We start from the raw sequence: 16,258 nt of genomic DNA on the forward strand, positions 1-16,258 counted from the left end.
ACCAAGACGGAGGTAAGACGGAGATTCGAACCAGCGATCCCCGTGTTGGTAGGCAACAGAAAAGACTGCCATGCCACCTGGACGCCCCTTAACAAAGACCTTTTAAGGTTTGTTTTTGTCTAACTGGTGAGCTGATTGTAGCTATTAAGACACACTAACAAAGACATCTTGTCACACTGGCTCATGGGATGGCCCCTGGCTTTAAGACCAAAAACAGATTTATATCCATTTAGTTTGGTAAGTCTCCGCAAATCTAATTTGAAGAAACGGACAGGATTTCAAAAAGACCAGTCTGAAAGCAACTGTAAATAACTGAACTTTAAAGATGGATGTGATGGTGCCTGGTGAAACTGCTCTGATGGATGTGATGTTGACTGTGGTGAAACTGGTCTAATGGATGTGATGGTGACTGGTGAGACTGCTCTGATGGATGTGACGGTGACTGGTGAAACTGCTCTGATGGATGTGACGGTGACTGGTGAGACTGGTCTGATGGATGTGACGGTGACTGGTGAAAATGCTCTGATGGATGTGATGTTGACTGGTGAAACTGCTCTGATGGATGTGACGGTGACTGGTGAAACTGCTCTGATGGATGTGACGGTGACTGGTGAGACTGGTCTGATGAATCTCTTTCTTGCACTTTTACTTTAGCACTGGTTTTGCTATTAGATGCTTGTTTAGATGCACTTATGACCTCTGATGACTAGTAGTTCTCCTGATCTCCTACGTTAAATTATGCACTTATTGTAAGTCGCTTTGGATAAAAGCGCCGGCTAAATGACTGTAATGTCATGTCATGTAATGTAATGGTGACTGGTGAGACTGGTCTGATGGATGTGATGGTAACTGGTGAAACTGCTCTGATGAATGTGATGGTGACTGGTGAGACTGGTATTTTAATGTGGGCGTTAGTGGCCAAAATGCGCTTACCTTGATTATAGCGCTATCTGCTGGTGGACATGTCATTTTTAGTGTCTGACGTGTGAAAATTTCACGTACATAACTTTTACAGTGTATGTTGCAGTACCACATCTACCAATATTAACAATAATAATAATAATGATAATAATAATCAGCGATTACAATAGGGTTAGAGCCACACTGCTTTGCAATGCTTGACCCCCAGCCCCCTTGGCTTGGAACCCTAAAAAGCAGAGGGCTTAAAGGACACCCTGGCAAGTCCCACGATGAGGTTGGAAAGGTTGTGAGTGTATCGAATTTGTTAAGATTGAAGCGGAGGGGGACGTATATAATAAATTTAACCAGGAAATAAATATTGGTCCAAATACAAATGTTTCTAAAACTGTAAATAGATAGTTCCACTCCACAAGGTCTAGTGCCTTCTCACCATCCAAAGTGGCAACACACTCAGGAACTTTGTTTTGGGTATAGTAAACATCAAGTTCACCAGGAGGATGTGGAACATGACAGCTTAGTCTTCTTACACTGTGACATTACAACTAGTGATGAGGGACATGTGACTGTTGAAGTTTACCGTAAACCAACACATACTGATCAGTGCTTAAGGTTTGACTCTCGTCATCCACTGCAGCACAAACTAGGAGTCATCAGGGCGCTGCACCACCGAGCTGACAACGTCCCCACCAACACAGCGGCCGGGGAAGGGGAGAAATCCCACATTAAACAGGCCCTGGTTAAGTGTGGTTATCCTAACTGGGCGATTGTCAAAGCCAGGAAGACCACAAACAGTGCACCAGCCTATCGAAGAGAGGAGAAGGACAACAGCTGTCTAAGTGTAAACCAGTGGTGAGTCTGTATGTGGTGGGAGTGGGAGTGTTGGTGCAAATAACATTTTAGACAGCTTGTCTGAAACATTGGGGAAGTCAACACTAGATCGACCAAGACGGTCATTATGACCATCTTGGATTTTCAAAGTTTAATAACTTTGTGGAAAAAAAACAGACACAGACCTGCCGATCCCTGAATTCTCCTAAAACTGCATATATTTGCATTAAAACGAGTTTTAGACCAATTGCACACAAAAAGTTATAATAAGATCGACCTAACACGACCATGAGCAGTGACCGCTCGTAATGTGCATGTGATGGTGTGCGTCATGTCAGTATTTATGACGTGTGTTGGTCGCATCATTTACTGCGTGAAGTTTGTTGCTCTGTCCTAGAAACACACTAGCGCCCTCCAGTGCAGACAAATAGTCTAAACTTGATGTGTGATTATGTCCAACATGTCTGGTTACAAACGCCGCTATAGACGCACCATGACTACCACTGAGGCGTTGCAGGATTTACAGGCGTTGGACAGCAGCCATTTTAAATTGTTTAAAAATAGTATTAAAGTTGTTAAAATGTTAATTTTGGTGTCAGTTAGTTTCCTAACAGACATACCAATATATGTAATGCATTAATATCTCTACTGGATATTTATCTTGACACAATATAGAGTTTAAAAACCGGCGGTCATTTTGACCACCCGTGGTGGTTTTAGGTAGGAGTGAAATCTCGGGTCGTTCCAGTGGGATCACTGGGATCTAACGTTAACTGATAGCTAACCTATTCCAGTCATCATAAAGATGTGGATTTCTGATCGGTTCTTCACGGGCCCTGTGGTACCCCAACTTACCTGGCTAGGAAGCAGGGAGGCATGCAGCTTGCGGGGGCGGTGGGTTGCTGAGCTCACTGAGGGTGCCTGCACTCCAGAGGAGGTATGACGCTGCTGCCTGACAGCATCTCCACACTCACCAAAGTCAAAGTTGCTTTTCCACACCATCACCTATATGGAAAATATCATTGATACCGTGCATCCGGAAAGTATTCACACCTCTTCACTTTCCCCACATTTTGTTATGTTACAGCCTTATTCCAAAATGGATTAAATTCCTTTTTTTTCTCATCAATCTACACACAATACCCCATAATGACAAAGTGAAAAAGGTTTTGTAGAAATTTTTGCAAATTTATTAAAAATAAAAAACTAAAATATTGCATGTACATAAGTATTCACACCCTTTGCTATGACACTCAAAATTGAGCTCAGGTCAATCCTGTTTCCACTGATCATCCTTGAGATTTTTCTACATCTTGATTGGAGTCCACCTGTAGTAAAATCAATTGATCGGACATGATTTGGAAAGGCACACACCTGTCTATATAAGGTCCCACTGTTGACAGTGCATGTCAGACCAGAAACCAAGCCATGAAGTCAAAGGAATTGTCTGTGGACCTCCGAGACAAGATTGCATTGAGGCACAAATCTGGGGAAGGGTACAAAAAAATTTCTACAGCTTTGAAGGTCCCGAAGAGCACAGTGGTCTCCATCATTCGTAAATGGAAGAAGTTTGGATCCACCAGGACTCTTCCTAGAGCTGGCCGCCCAGCCAAACTGAGCAATCGGGGGAGAAGGGCCTTGGTCAGGGAGGTGACCAAGAACCCGATGGTCACTCTGACAGAGCTCCAGCGTTCCTCTGTGGAGATGGGAGAACCTTCCAGAAGGACAACCATCTCTGCAGCACTCCACCAATCAGGCCTTTATGGTAGAGTGGCCAGACGGAAGCCTCTGCTTAGTAAAAGACACATGACAGCCCGCTTGGAGTTTGCCAGAAAGCACCTAAAGGACTCTCAGACCATGAGAAACAAGATTCTCTGGTCTGATGAAACCAAGATTGAACTCTTTGGCCTGAATGCCAAACGTCACGTCTGGAGGAAACCAGGCACGTCTCATCACCTTGCTAATACCATCCCTACAGTGAAGCATGGTGGTGGCAGCATCATGTTGTGGGGATGTTTTTCAGCGGCAGGAACTGGGAGACTAGTCAGGATAGAGGGAAAGATGAATGGAGCAAAGTACAGAGAGATCCTTGATGAAAACCTGCTCCAGAGCGCTCAGGACCTCAGACTGGGGCGAAGGTTTACCTTTCAACATGACAACGACCCTAAGCACACAGCCAAGACAACGAAGGAGTGGCTTCGGGACAAGTCTGTGAATGTCCTTGAGTGGCTCAGCCAGAGCCCAGACTTGAACCCCATTGAACATCTCTGGAAAGACCTGAAAATAGCTGTGCAGCGACGCTCCGCATCTAACCTTACAGAGCTCAAGAGGATCTGCAGAGAAGAATGGGAGAAATACCCCAAATATAGGTGTGCCAGCTTGTAGCTTCATACCCAAGAAGACTTGAGGCTGTAATCACTGCCAAGGGGGCCTCAACCAACTACTGAGTAAAGGGTGTGAATACTTATGTACATGCAATATTTCAGTTTTTTATTTTTAATAAATTTGCAAAAATTTCTACAAAACCTCTTTCACTTTGCTATTATGGGGTATTGTATTTAGATTGATCAGAGAAAAAAAGAATTTAACCCATTTTGGAATAAGGCTGTAACATAACAAAATGTGGGGAAAGTGAAGGGGTGTGAATATTTTCCGGATGCACTGTAGGTGTTTCAAAATGGTAACAGAAGAGAAGACAGCATGGTCATGCCCGTACACCTCTATGAATAATAATCTGTTGATGTGCTACTCGTGGTCTGTCTAATGAACATAATGACCCCCTTCAAATGTCACATGGCCTGGACTTCTCAATGTCCTAATGTCAAGGCTTGCTGGTACAGGGGGGAGAGACAGAAAGGATGTGGAAATATCAGCAGACATTTAAGAAGGACCTGCTCATCACCTGCTCATCTGAACCGCCAGAGGCAAAGTGCTCTCCTGACCTGGAGAATGACACACAGGTCACCGGGCCCTAGTGAGAGAGAGAGAGAGAGAGAGAGAGAGAGAGAGAGAGAGAGAGAGAGAGAGAGAGAGAGAGAGAGAGAGAGAGAGAGAGAGAGAGAGAGACAGCAATGATTAACAGCTCAAAGGGGAAAGCAATGTGGGAAGTAATTAGGGGAAGCTGACAGTAAGCGCTGCATCAGGGCTCAGTCAGAGCAGTTGTGGCAGGTGGGATATGGCTTGGCGGGCCGACGTGGCGCGCCTGTGAAGGTAAATGATATTCTCTGACTGTGACTGTGTTTGTAATGATCTGCACTGCAGGGTTCATCTCTCATAAGTCTTTCACCTGAATGGCTGAACCAGGATGTAGTCACATATCCATTCCAAACATCACAACGTGCTCCAGCTGTGTCTCTGTCTGTACACAGGGATTCTAACTTGGTGTAAAAGCTTATTTTTTATCGACCATGCAAGAGCGCTAGTAACATTTTAAAGATCCTGAATTCTGTACAAGTTAAAAACAAGTTTCAGTCTGACGAGTAAAATCAGTCACTGATGAAGATGACAGTCATCACCCTCTCTTTAGTAATGATTTCATTAAACAGTCTCAGCAGGGGACAAAAATCTACAGTCCAGAACCATTAAACACCTCCATAGCAAGGAAGGCTGTATATGTGTACGTATGAATGTGTCTATGAATATATGGCTGTTTGAATAAACAAAAATGTGGCGAATTCGGGGGGGGGGGGGCAGCCTGGGAACCACCGCAGCCAGGATGCGAACCCGGATCTCCCACACCACTGGCGATGTTAACCAGTCGACTAAAGGGTCTGACCCATTAGCCAAAGGCTAGCGAGTTTATATATATATATATATAAAAATTTGTTAAAAGAAACTCTCAACAGTGGGGCAAGTGCTCAACAAATAAGGAGCAAAATAATGCAGTGAGTCCAGTAACTTCTTTATGAGACAGTACAAGCCTGTTTCATGCCATAAGCAATCACCAGCTGCCAATAAAGCTACTCAGTAAAGAACACACCATCTACTGCCTCGCCATTCACACCACGTGCACAACATCCAATGGGGAAGGGACAGGTGCAACATACAAAAATTCAAAAACACGTGACCGCTAACGGTCCAATGGGGGGGGGGGGCATTTGTGTATTGTCATGATTTATTTATAATTACAAAACAGGTGTTTATATCTATGTCTGCAACTGCTGGTCAGTTCATTCCTGTTATTCAGTGTGGACATTTGTGGTCTGCAGATGATAAAATATTTGTCAGTTGGACATAGATTACACATTTCACTGCTGGGTGAATATGTTTTGTTCTTTGAGAGGATTTTCCAGATGGTGGAATAATTAATGCTTCTGTCCGCCAATGACCAAATATAAGGGCTTAAAGATGTGACATTCTTTAAACGGTTGTTAGTAAAGCTACACGTGTGCATTAAACCTCTTGTTGAATGTTCCTTCTGTTAGACCACGTAGTCTCTATTGTGTCATCGTCATCTCTCGTCGCCGTAGCTTGGTAGATACCTCCCTTCGTCTGGCATTTTCCCTCGAGGGGGCGTGAGTCGTTCACACGGCAGTTGCAGTTGGGGGGTCTGGTTGTGATGAAGGTGTCATTGATTTGTTGATGATTCTTGTGTTGTGGGACAGTATTGTGTGTTGAATGTTAGGCATGCAGCTGTTACTCATGTTGATGGTGTTCCTGTTGAATATCTTCCTCAGTTGATGGTGCGGGGTAAAGCACTTATCCAAAAACTAAAAAAAACTGCTCACCGATGTTTGCGGCCACGGTATCACTGTAGGGTGGGTTGTACCACAGTGTCACTGTAGGGTGGGTTGTACCACGGTGTCACTGTAGGGTGGTTTGTACCACGGTATCACTGTAGGGTGGTTTGTACCACGGTGTCACTGTAGGGTGGGTTGTACTACGGTATCACTGTAGGGTGGTTTGTACCACGGTGTCACTGTAGGGTGGGTTGTACCACGGTATCACTGTAGGGTGGGTTGTACTACGGTGTCACTGTAGGGTGGGTTGTACTACGGTATCACTGTAGGGTGGTTTGTACCACGGTATCACTGTAGGGTGGGTTGTACCACGGTGTCACTGTAGGGTGGGTTGTACTACGGTATCACTGTAGGGTGGGTTGTACCACGGTGTCACTGTAGGGGGGGGGGGTTGTACTACGGTATCACTGTAGGGTGGGTTGTACTACGGTGTCACTGTAGGGTGGGTTGTACCACGGTGTCACTGTAGGGGTGGGTTGTACCACGGTGTCACTGTAGGGTGGGTTGTACTACGGTGTCACTGTAGGGGGGGGTTGTACCACGGTGTCACTGTAGGGGGGGGTTGTACCACGGTGTCACTGTAGGGTGGGTTGTACTACGGTATCACTGTAGGGTGGGTTGTACCACGGTGTCACTGTAGGGGGGGGTTGTACCACGGTGTCACTGTAGGGTGGGTTGTACTACGGTATCACTGTAGGGTGGGTTGTACCACGGTGTCACTGTAGGGTGGGTTGTACTACGGTATCACTGTAGGGTGGGTTGTACCACGGTGTCACTGTAGGGTGGGTTGTACCACGGTGTCACTGTAGGGGGGGGTTGTACCACGGTGTCACTGTAGGGTGGGTTGTACCACGGTATCACTGTAGGGTGGGTTGTACCACAGTATCACTGTAGGGTGGGTTGTACCACGGTGTCACTGTAGGGTGGGTTGTACCACGGTGTCACTGTAGGGTGGTTTGTACCACGGTATCACTGTAGGGTGGGTTGTACCACGGTGTCACTGTAGGGTGGTTTGTACCACGGTATCACTGTAGGGTGGGTTGTACCACGGTGTCACTGTAGGGTGGGTTGTACCAGGTGATGTTTCGTCTTGATTTGCGGTCAGTCAGTGTGTAATGGTGGGTTGTACTTGAGCCGCTCTTTTGTAATGCATCTTGGTATGGGGTTGCAGCTTCATTGAAGATGGATTCACTAGATGATCATGTTGAGAGTCTTCTATTAATGCTTTCTGGGATGTTCTTCAAGATGGAGGGTGGGTGGGTGCTCTCTCTGTGGACATACTGCAGTGTGTTGGTGGGCTTCATGTACGGCTTGTATGAGCCGTTCCTAAGGTCCCCTGAGATGTCCAGAAAGTCCATTTGTTTTTTGCTTGCTTCAATAGTGATTTTTAGCTCATTGTTTGAGAATATTCTGCAGATTGTTTTCTTAATGTGCTCGACCTCTCTTGGTGTTTTGCTACAAATTGGTAGTCCATCATCCCTATAGAGTCCAACACTGATGTCCACGTCCTGTAGTTGAGACAACAAATACATTCCAACTAGTTCACAAGTTTCCGCCCCGTTGAAGCTGCCCATGGTCATATCACATTTATTACTACCTTTTATCTGCCATGGGTTTCCATTGTGGTACAAAAGTGATTCCTTTGCCTGGTATATAATGTCTCTGCCCTGGTATATAATGTCTCTGTCCTGGTATATAATGTCTCTGCCCTGGTATATAATGTCTCTGTCCTGGTATATAATGTCTCTGCCCTGGTATATAATGTCTCTGCCCTGGTATATAATGTCTCTGTCCTGGTATATAATGTCTCTGTCCTGGTATATAATGTCTCTGACCTGGTATATAATGTCTCTGTCCTGGTATATAATGTCTCTGCCCTGGTATATAATGTCTCTGTCCTGTATATAATGTCTCTGTCCTGGTATATAATGTCTCTGTCCTGGTATATAATGTCTCTGCCCTGGTATATAATGTCTCTGCCCTGGTATATAATGTCTCTGCCCTGGTATATAATGTCTCTGCCCTGGTATATAATGTCTCTGTCCTGTATATAATGTCTCTGTCCTGGTATATAATGTCTCTGTCCTGTATATAATGTCTCTGTCCTGGTATATAATGTCTCTGTCCTGGTATATAATGTGTCTGTCTTGCTCGGGTATCACTGTGTGTTTTGTGGTAAAATCAGTGGCTTTGGATAGTAACTCTTTGCTTATGGAGGGGTAGCACTCGCAGATATCAAAACATATAAATGTGCAGTTCTTCTTGTCATCTGTGTTCTTAAACCAGTCTAATACCTGGTCCGTGCTCCGTCATATATATATATATATATATATATATATATGCATGCGTGTGAGTGAGAGAGAGAATGTTTGTGGTAACTCTAACAGGCCCAGGCTAAAGAAAAACCATCTGGTAAAAAACACCGGTGGTAATCAGTTCAACATCACAGACAGAAGCTGTCACTGGCATGTCCACACCACATTTCTGGTTTTACACCATTTTAGCCTGAAATGGGCTGAAGATCTTTCCTGTGATCACATGCTCAGAGAGGTTCATGTGATCTGTGAAACCAGTGAAACTGCAACACTGGAGCTGCTGGGAGCAGATATGCTTTCCTAAATCTGAGACGGTTCAAACCAGAAGTGGACTCATGACTGACACTGCATCTGCAGTACTGACTAATATGAACATTTCTGCCTCTGGAAACTGTTGGTTTGGAAGTGTCAGAGGAGGGCAGAATGAAGAAAATGAGAGAGAGAGAAGGTTGGATGATGTAGGGATAGTGAATCAGGAAGTTCAGCGGATTAGCAAGGAGGAAGTGAGGGCAGCTATGAAGAGGATGAAGAATGGAAAGGCAGTTGGTCCTGATGACATACCTGTGGAGGCATGGAGATGTTTAGGAGAGATGGCAGTGGAGTTTCTAACTAGATTGTTTAACACAATCCTGGAAAGTGAGAGGATGCCTGAGGAGTGGAGAAGAAGCATACTGGTACCGATTTTCAAGAACAAGGGCGATGTGCAGAACTGTAACAACTACAGAGGTATAAAGTTGATCAGCCACAGCATGAAGATTTGGGAAAGAGTAATAGAAGCTAGGTTAAGAGGAGAGGTGACGATCAGCGAGCAGCAGTATGGTTTCATGCCACGAAAGAGCACCACAGATGCGATGTTTGCTTTGAGAATGTTGATTGAGAAGTATAGAGAAGGCCAGAAAGAGTTGCACTGTGTCTTTGTAGATTTAGAGAAAGCTTATGACAGAGTACCGAGAGAGGAGGTGTGGTATTGTATGAGGAAGTCAGGAGTTGCAGAGAAGTATGTAGGAGTGGTGCAGGATACGTATGAGGGAAGTGTGACAATGGTGAGGTGTGCGGTTGGAATGACGGATGGGTTCAAGGTGGAGGTGGGATTACATCAAGGATCGGCTCTTAGCCCTTTCTTGTTTGCAATGGTGATGGACAGGTTGACGGACAAGATCAGGCAGGAGTCTCCATGGACGATGATGTTCGCGGATGACATTGTGATCTGTAGTGAGAGTAGGGTGCAGGTTGAGGAGAGCCTGGAGAGGTGGAGGTATGCACTGGAGAGAAGAGGAATGTAAGTCAGTAGGAGCAAGACGGAATACCTATGCGTGAATGAGAGAGAGGACAGTGGAATGGTCAGGATGCAAGGAGTGGAGGTGACAAAGACATCTGAGTTTAAATACTTGGGGTCAACTGTCCAAAGTAACGGGGAGTGCAGTAGAGAGGTGAAAAAGAGAGTGCAGGCAGGTTGGAGTGGGTGGAGAAGAGTGTCAGGAGTGATTTGCGACAGAAGGGTACCAGCAAGAGTTAAAGGGAAAGTTTACAAGATGGTTGTGAGACCAGCTATGTTATATGGTTTGGAGACATTGGCACTGACGAAAAGACAGGAGGCGGAGCTGGAGGTGGCAGAGTTGAAGATGCTAAGATTTTCATTGGGAGTGATGAAGAAGGACAGGATTAGGAACGATTATATTAGAGGGACCGCTCAGGTTGGACGGTTTGGAGACAAAGCAAGAGAGGCAAGATTGAGATGGCTTGGACATGTGTGGAGGAGAGATGCTGAGTATATTGGGAGAAGGATGCTGAATATGGAGCTGCCAGGGAAGAGGAGAAGAGGAAGGCCAAAGAGGAGGTTTATGGATGTGGTGAGGGAAGACATGCAGGTGGCTGGTGTGACAGAGGAAGACGCAGAAGACAGGAAGAAATGGAAACGGATGATCCGCTGTGGCGACCCCTAACGGGAGCAGCCGAAAGTAGTAGTAGTAGAGGAGGGCAGAAAGAGTTGTAGATAGAGCGCCATCTGCTGGTTCTACCCAAAAACAAAAGGTGTTTTTACATCCATCCATCTAGCCATCCATTATCTGAACCGCTCATCCTGCTCTCAGGATCGCGCGGATGCTGGAGCCTATCCCAGCAATCATTGGGCGGCAGGCGGGGAGACACCCTGGACAGGCCGCCAGACCATCACAGGGCCAACACACACACACACACACCTAGGGACAATGTAGTACGGCCGAGTCACCTGACCTACATGTCTTTGGACTGCGGGAGGAAACCCACGCAGGCACGGGGAGAACATGCAAACTCCACACAGAGGACGACCTGGGAAGACCCCCAAGGCTGGACTACCCCGGGTTTTTTTTTACATTACCCCGGGTGTTGTTAAATTCATCACAACATAATTTAGAGGCTGCTGTTTGGCACAGTTAAACATTCCACCTTTTAGGGCGTCCGGGTGGCGTAGCGGTCTATTCCGTTGCCTTCCAACACAGGGATCGCTGGTTGGAATCCCTGTGTTGCCTCCGGCTTGGTTGGGTGTCCCCACAGACACAATTGGCCGTGCCTGCGGGTGGGAAGCCGGATGTGGGTATGTGCACTAGCGTCGGTCGGGGCGCCTGTTCGGGGGGGGGGTAACTGAGGGGAACAGTGTGATCCTCCCACATGCTATGACCCCCTGGTGAAACTCCTCACTGTCAGGTGAAAAGAAGTGGTTGGTGACTCCACATGTTTGGGAGGAGGCATGTGGTAGTCTACAGCCCTCCCCGGGTCAGCAGAGGGGGAGGAGCAGAGACCGAGACGGCTCGGAAAGAGTGGGGTACTTAGCCAAGCACAACTGGGGAGAAAAAAAAAGGGGGGGGGTAAAAAAAAGAAAAAGATTCCATCTTTAATCATGTCTCTAGTAATCTGTAGACTGATTCTGAAACCCAAAATTACCACACTGAGCTAATGTTGTAGTGTGTTCAGCCACACAAACACTTACTACCTCACTATGTCACATAAACACTTACTACCTCACTATGTCACACAAACACTTACTACCTCACTATGTCACACAAACACTGACTACCTCACTATGTCACACAAACACTGACTACCTCACTATGTCACACAAACACTGACTACCTCACTATGTCACACAAACACTTACTACTTCACTATGTCACACAAACACTTACTACTTCACTATGTCACACAAACACTTACTACTTCACTATGTCACACAAACACTGACTACCTCACTATGTCACACAAACACTTACTACCTCACTATGTCACACAAACACTTACTACTTCACTATGTCACACAAACACTTACTACTTCACTATGTCACACAAACACTTACTACTTCACTATGTCACACAAACACTGACTACCTCACTATGTCACACAAACACTTACTACTTCACTATGTCACACAAACACTGACTACCTCACTATGTCACACAAACACTTACTACTTCACTATGTCACACAAACACTGACTACCTCACTATGTCACACAAACACTTACTACTTCACTATGTCACACAAACACTGACTACCTCACTATGTCACACAAACACTTACTACTTCACTATGTCACACAAACACTTACTACTTCACTATGTCACACAAACACTGACTACCTCACTATGTCACACAAACACTTACTACCTCACTATGTCACACAAACACTTACTACCTCACTATGTCACACAAACACTTACTACCTCACTATGTCACACAAACACTTACTACCTCACTATGTCACACAAACACTGACTACTTCACTATGTCACACAAACACTTACTACTTCACTATGTCACACAAACACTTACTACTTCACTATGTCACACAAACACTTACTACTTCACTATGCCACACAAACACTTACTACTTCACTATGTCACACAAACACTTACTACCTCACTATGTCACACAAACACTTACTACTTCACTATGTCACACAAACACTTACTACTTCACTATGTCACACAAACACTTACTACCTCACTATGTCACACAAACACTTACTACTTCACTATGTCACACAAACACTGACTACCTCACTATGTCACACAAACACTTACTACTTCACTATGTCACACAAACACTGACTACCTCACTATGTCACACAAACACTTACTACTTCACTATGTCACACAAACACTTACTACTTCACTATGTCACACAAACACTGACTACCTCACTATGTCACACAAACACTTACTACTTCACTATGTCACACAAACACTTACTACTTCACTATGTCACACAAACACTGACTACCTCACTATGTCACACAAACACTTACTACCTCACTATGTCACACAAACACTTACTACCTCACTATGTCACACAAACACTGACTACCTCACTATGTCACACAAACACTTACTACCTCACTATGTCACACAAACACTGACTACTTCACTATGTCACACAAACACTTACTACTTCACTATGTCACACAAACACTTACTACTTCACTATGTCACACAAACACTTACTACTTCACTATGCCACACAAACACTTACTACTTCACTATGTCACACAAACACTTACTACCTCACTATGTCACACAAACACTTACTACTTCACTATGTCACACAAACACTTACTACTTCACTATGTCACACAAACACTTACTACTTCACTATGTCACACAAACACTTACTACTTCACTATGTCACACAAACACTTACTACCTCACTATGTCACACAAACACTTACTACCTCAATATGTCACACAAACACTGACTACCTCACTATGTCACACAAACACTGACTACCTCACTATGTCACACAAACACTGACTACTTCACTATGTCACACAAACACTTACTACCTCACTATGCCACACAAACACTTACTACCTCACTATGTCACATAAACACTTACTACCTCACTATGTCACACAAACACTGACTACTTCACTATGTCACACAAACACTTACTATCTCACTATGTCACACAAACACTTACTACCTCACTATGTCACACAAACACTTACTACCTCACTATGTCACACAAACACTGACTACCTCACTATGTCACACAAACACTTACTACCTCAATATGTCACATAAACACTGACTACCTCACTATGTCACACAAACACTGACTACCTCACTATGTCACACAAACACTTACTACTTCACTATGTCACACAAACACTTACTACATCACTATGCCACACAAACACTGACTTCCTCACTATGTCACACAAACACTTACTACCTCACTATGTCACACAAACACTGACTACCTCACTATGTCACACAAACACTTACTACTTCACTATGTCGCACAAACACTTACTACCTCACTATGTCACACAAACACTTACTATCTCACTATGTCACACAAACACTGACTACCTCACTATGTCACACAAACACTGACTACCTCACTATGTCACACAAACACTGACTACCTCACTATGTCACACAAACACTTACTACCTCACTATGCCACACAAACACTGACTACCTCACTATGTCACACAAACACTTACTACTTCACTATGTCACACAAACACTTACTACCTCACTATGTCACACAAACACTTACTACCTCACTATGTCACACAAACACTTACTACCTCACTATGTCACACAAACCCTTACTACCTCACTATGCCACACAAACACTTACTACTTCACTATGTCACACAAACACTGACTACCTCACTATGTCACACAAACACTTACTACTTCACTATGTCACACAAACACTTACTACCTCACTATGTCACACAAACACTTACTACCTCACTATGTCACACAAACACTGACTACCTCACTATGTCACACAAACACTTACTATCTCACTATGTCACACAAACACTTACTACCTCACTATGTCACACAAACACTTACTATCTCACTATGTCACACAAACACTGACTACCTCACTATGTCACACAAACTCTTACCACCTCACTATGTCATATAAACACTTACTACATCACTATGTCACACAAACACTGACTACCTCACTATGTCATATAAACACTTACTACATCACTATGTCACACAAACACTGACTACCTCACTATGTCACACAAACACTGACTACCTCACTATGTCACACAGACACTTACTACCTCACTATGTCACACAAACACTTACTACCTCACTATGTCACAACAAACACTTACTACCTCACTGTCACACAAACTCTTACCACCTCACTATGTCATATAAACACTTACTACATCACTATGTCACACAAACACTGACTACCTCACTATGTCACACAGACTCTTACCACCTCACTATGTCATATAAACACTTACTACATCACTATGTCATATAAACACTTACTACCTCACTATGTCACACAAACACTTACTACATCACTATGTTGGATCCACAAGCAGTACACTTGTACCCTCACTTGGCTTTGCAGATGAGAGACCCTTTTTGGTTTAAATCAATCTGTGAACTCAAGACACCCCCTCCACCAACCAGCAGAAGGCTGAAGTTGTATGAATACCCCCTCGCTTTGTTTTTTGTTTGTTCCTGTGTTCAGCAGAAAGGGCCAGAACATGAACGCCTCGGCCTGTGGACGCCTTGTGAACACAGTAGCATGGGAGGGAGAAGAAAAACACACAAACGTAGAGGGATGGAGGACCGCTGGGACAAAGACAAAGCAGAGCTGTGTCGGCTAGCACCCAGACAGAGCCGCTACAGTGAGCAATGTTTCCCACAAGCACTTGGGAGAAGCAGACGGCGTCACCATGGCAATGCAAATCATTTGACAGACCGCCTGTTCTGTCTGTACTCTGACTAATACCTGCCACCAGCCTGACACTCGCCATGGTCTCACACACACACACACACACACACACACACTCAGACAGAAATATGCAGACCGAAAAAGACAAGACAAACACGTGTGTGTGTGTGTGTGTGTGTGTGTGTGTGTATATGTGTATATATACAAACACACACACACACACACACACACACAAATGAGCCAAAACATTAAAACCACTGACGGGTAAGTGAATAACATTGATTATCTGGTTACCATGGCACCTGTCAAGGGGTGGGATATAATAGGCAGCAAGTGAACAGTGAGTTCTTGAAGTTGTGTTGCAAGCGTGAGGATCTGAGCAACTTGGACAAGGGCCAAACTGTGATGGCTAGACGACGGCAGGTCTTGTGGGGTGTCCCTGGTATGCAGTGGTCAGTACCTACCAGAAGTGATCCAGAGAAGGACACCCGGTGAACCGGCAACAGAGTCATAGGCACCCAAGGCTCATTGATGGGCGTGGGGGAGTGAAGGCAAGCCCGTCTGGTTCGATCCCACAGAAGAGCTACTGTAGCTCAAATTACAGAAAAAGTTAAAGCTGGATATGATAGACAGGTGTCAGAACACACAGTAAATCACAGCTTGCTGTGTATGGAGCTGCGTAGCTCCAGACAAGCCAGCATTCCCATGATGACCCCTGTCACCATCAAAAGCATCTACAATGGG

At 44.8% G+C, this 16,258-nt stretch overlaps 1 protein-coding gene across 1 annotated transcript in view; it reads right to left on the minus strand.

Moving 5' to 3' along the window:
• LOC130133026 (POC1 centriolar protein homolog A-like) overlaps positions 1 to 16,258 on the minus strand; it is an 83,590-nt gene that overhangs the window by 43,915 nt on the left and 23,417 nt on the right. The window contains exons 6-7 of the mRNA XM_056301912.1: positions 4,652 to 4,720; positions 2,605 to 2,754 (exon numbers count right to left, since the gene is read on the minus strand). Of these exons, the coding sequence (XP_056157887.1) occupies positions 2,605 to 2,754; positions 4,652 to 4,720 (219 nt within the window). The remainder of the gene's footprint in view (positions 1 to 2,604; positions 2,755 to 4,651; positions 4,721 to 16,258) is intronic.

The sequence above is a fragment of the Lampris incognitus genome, chromosome 2 (assembly GCF_029633865.1).
Source record: "Lampris incognitus isolate fLamInc1 chromosome 2, fLamInc1.hap2, whole genome shotgun sequence".
Lineage (NCBI taxonomy): Eukaryota > Metazoa > Chordata > Actinopteri > Lampriformes > Lampridae > Lampris > Lampris incognitus.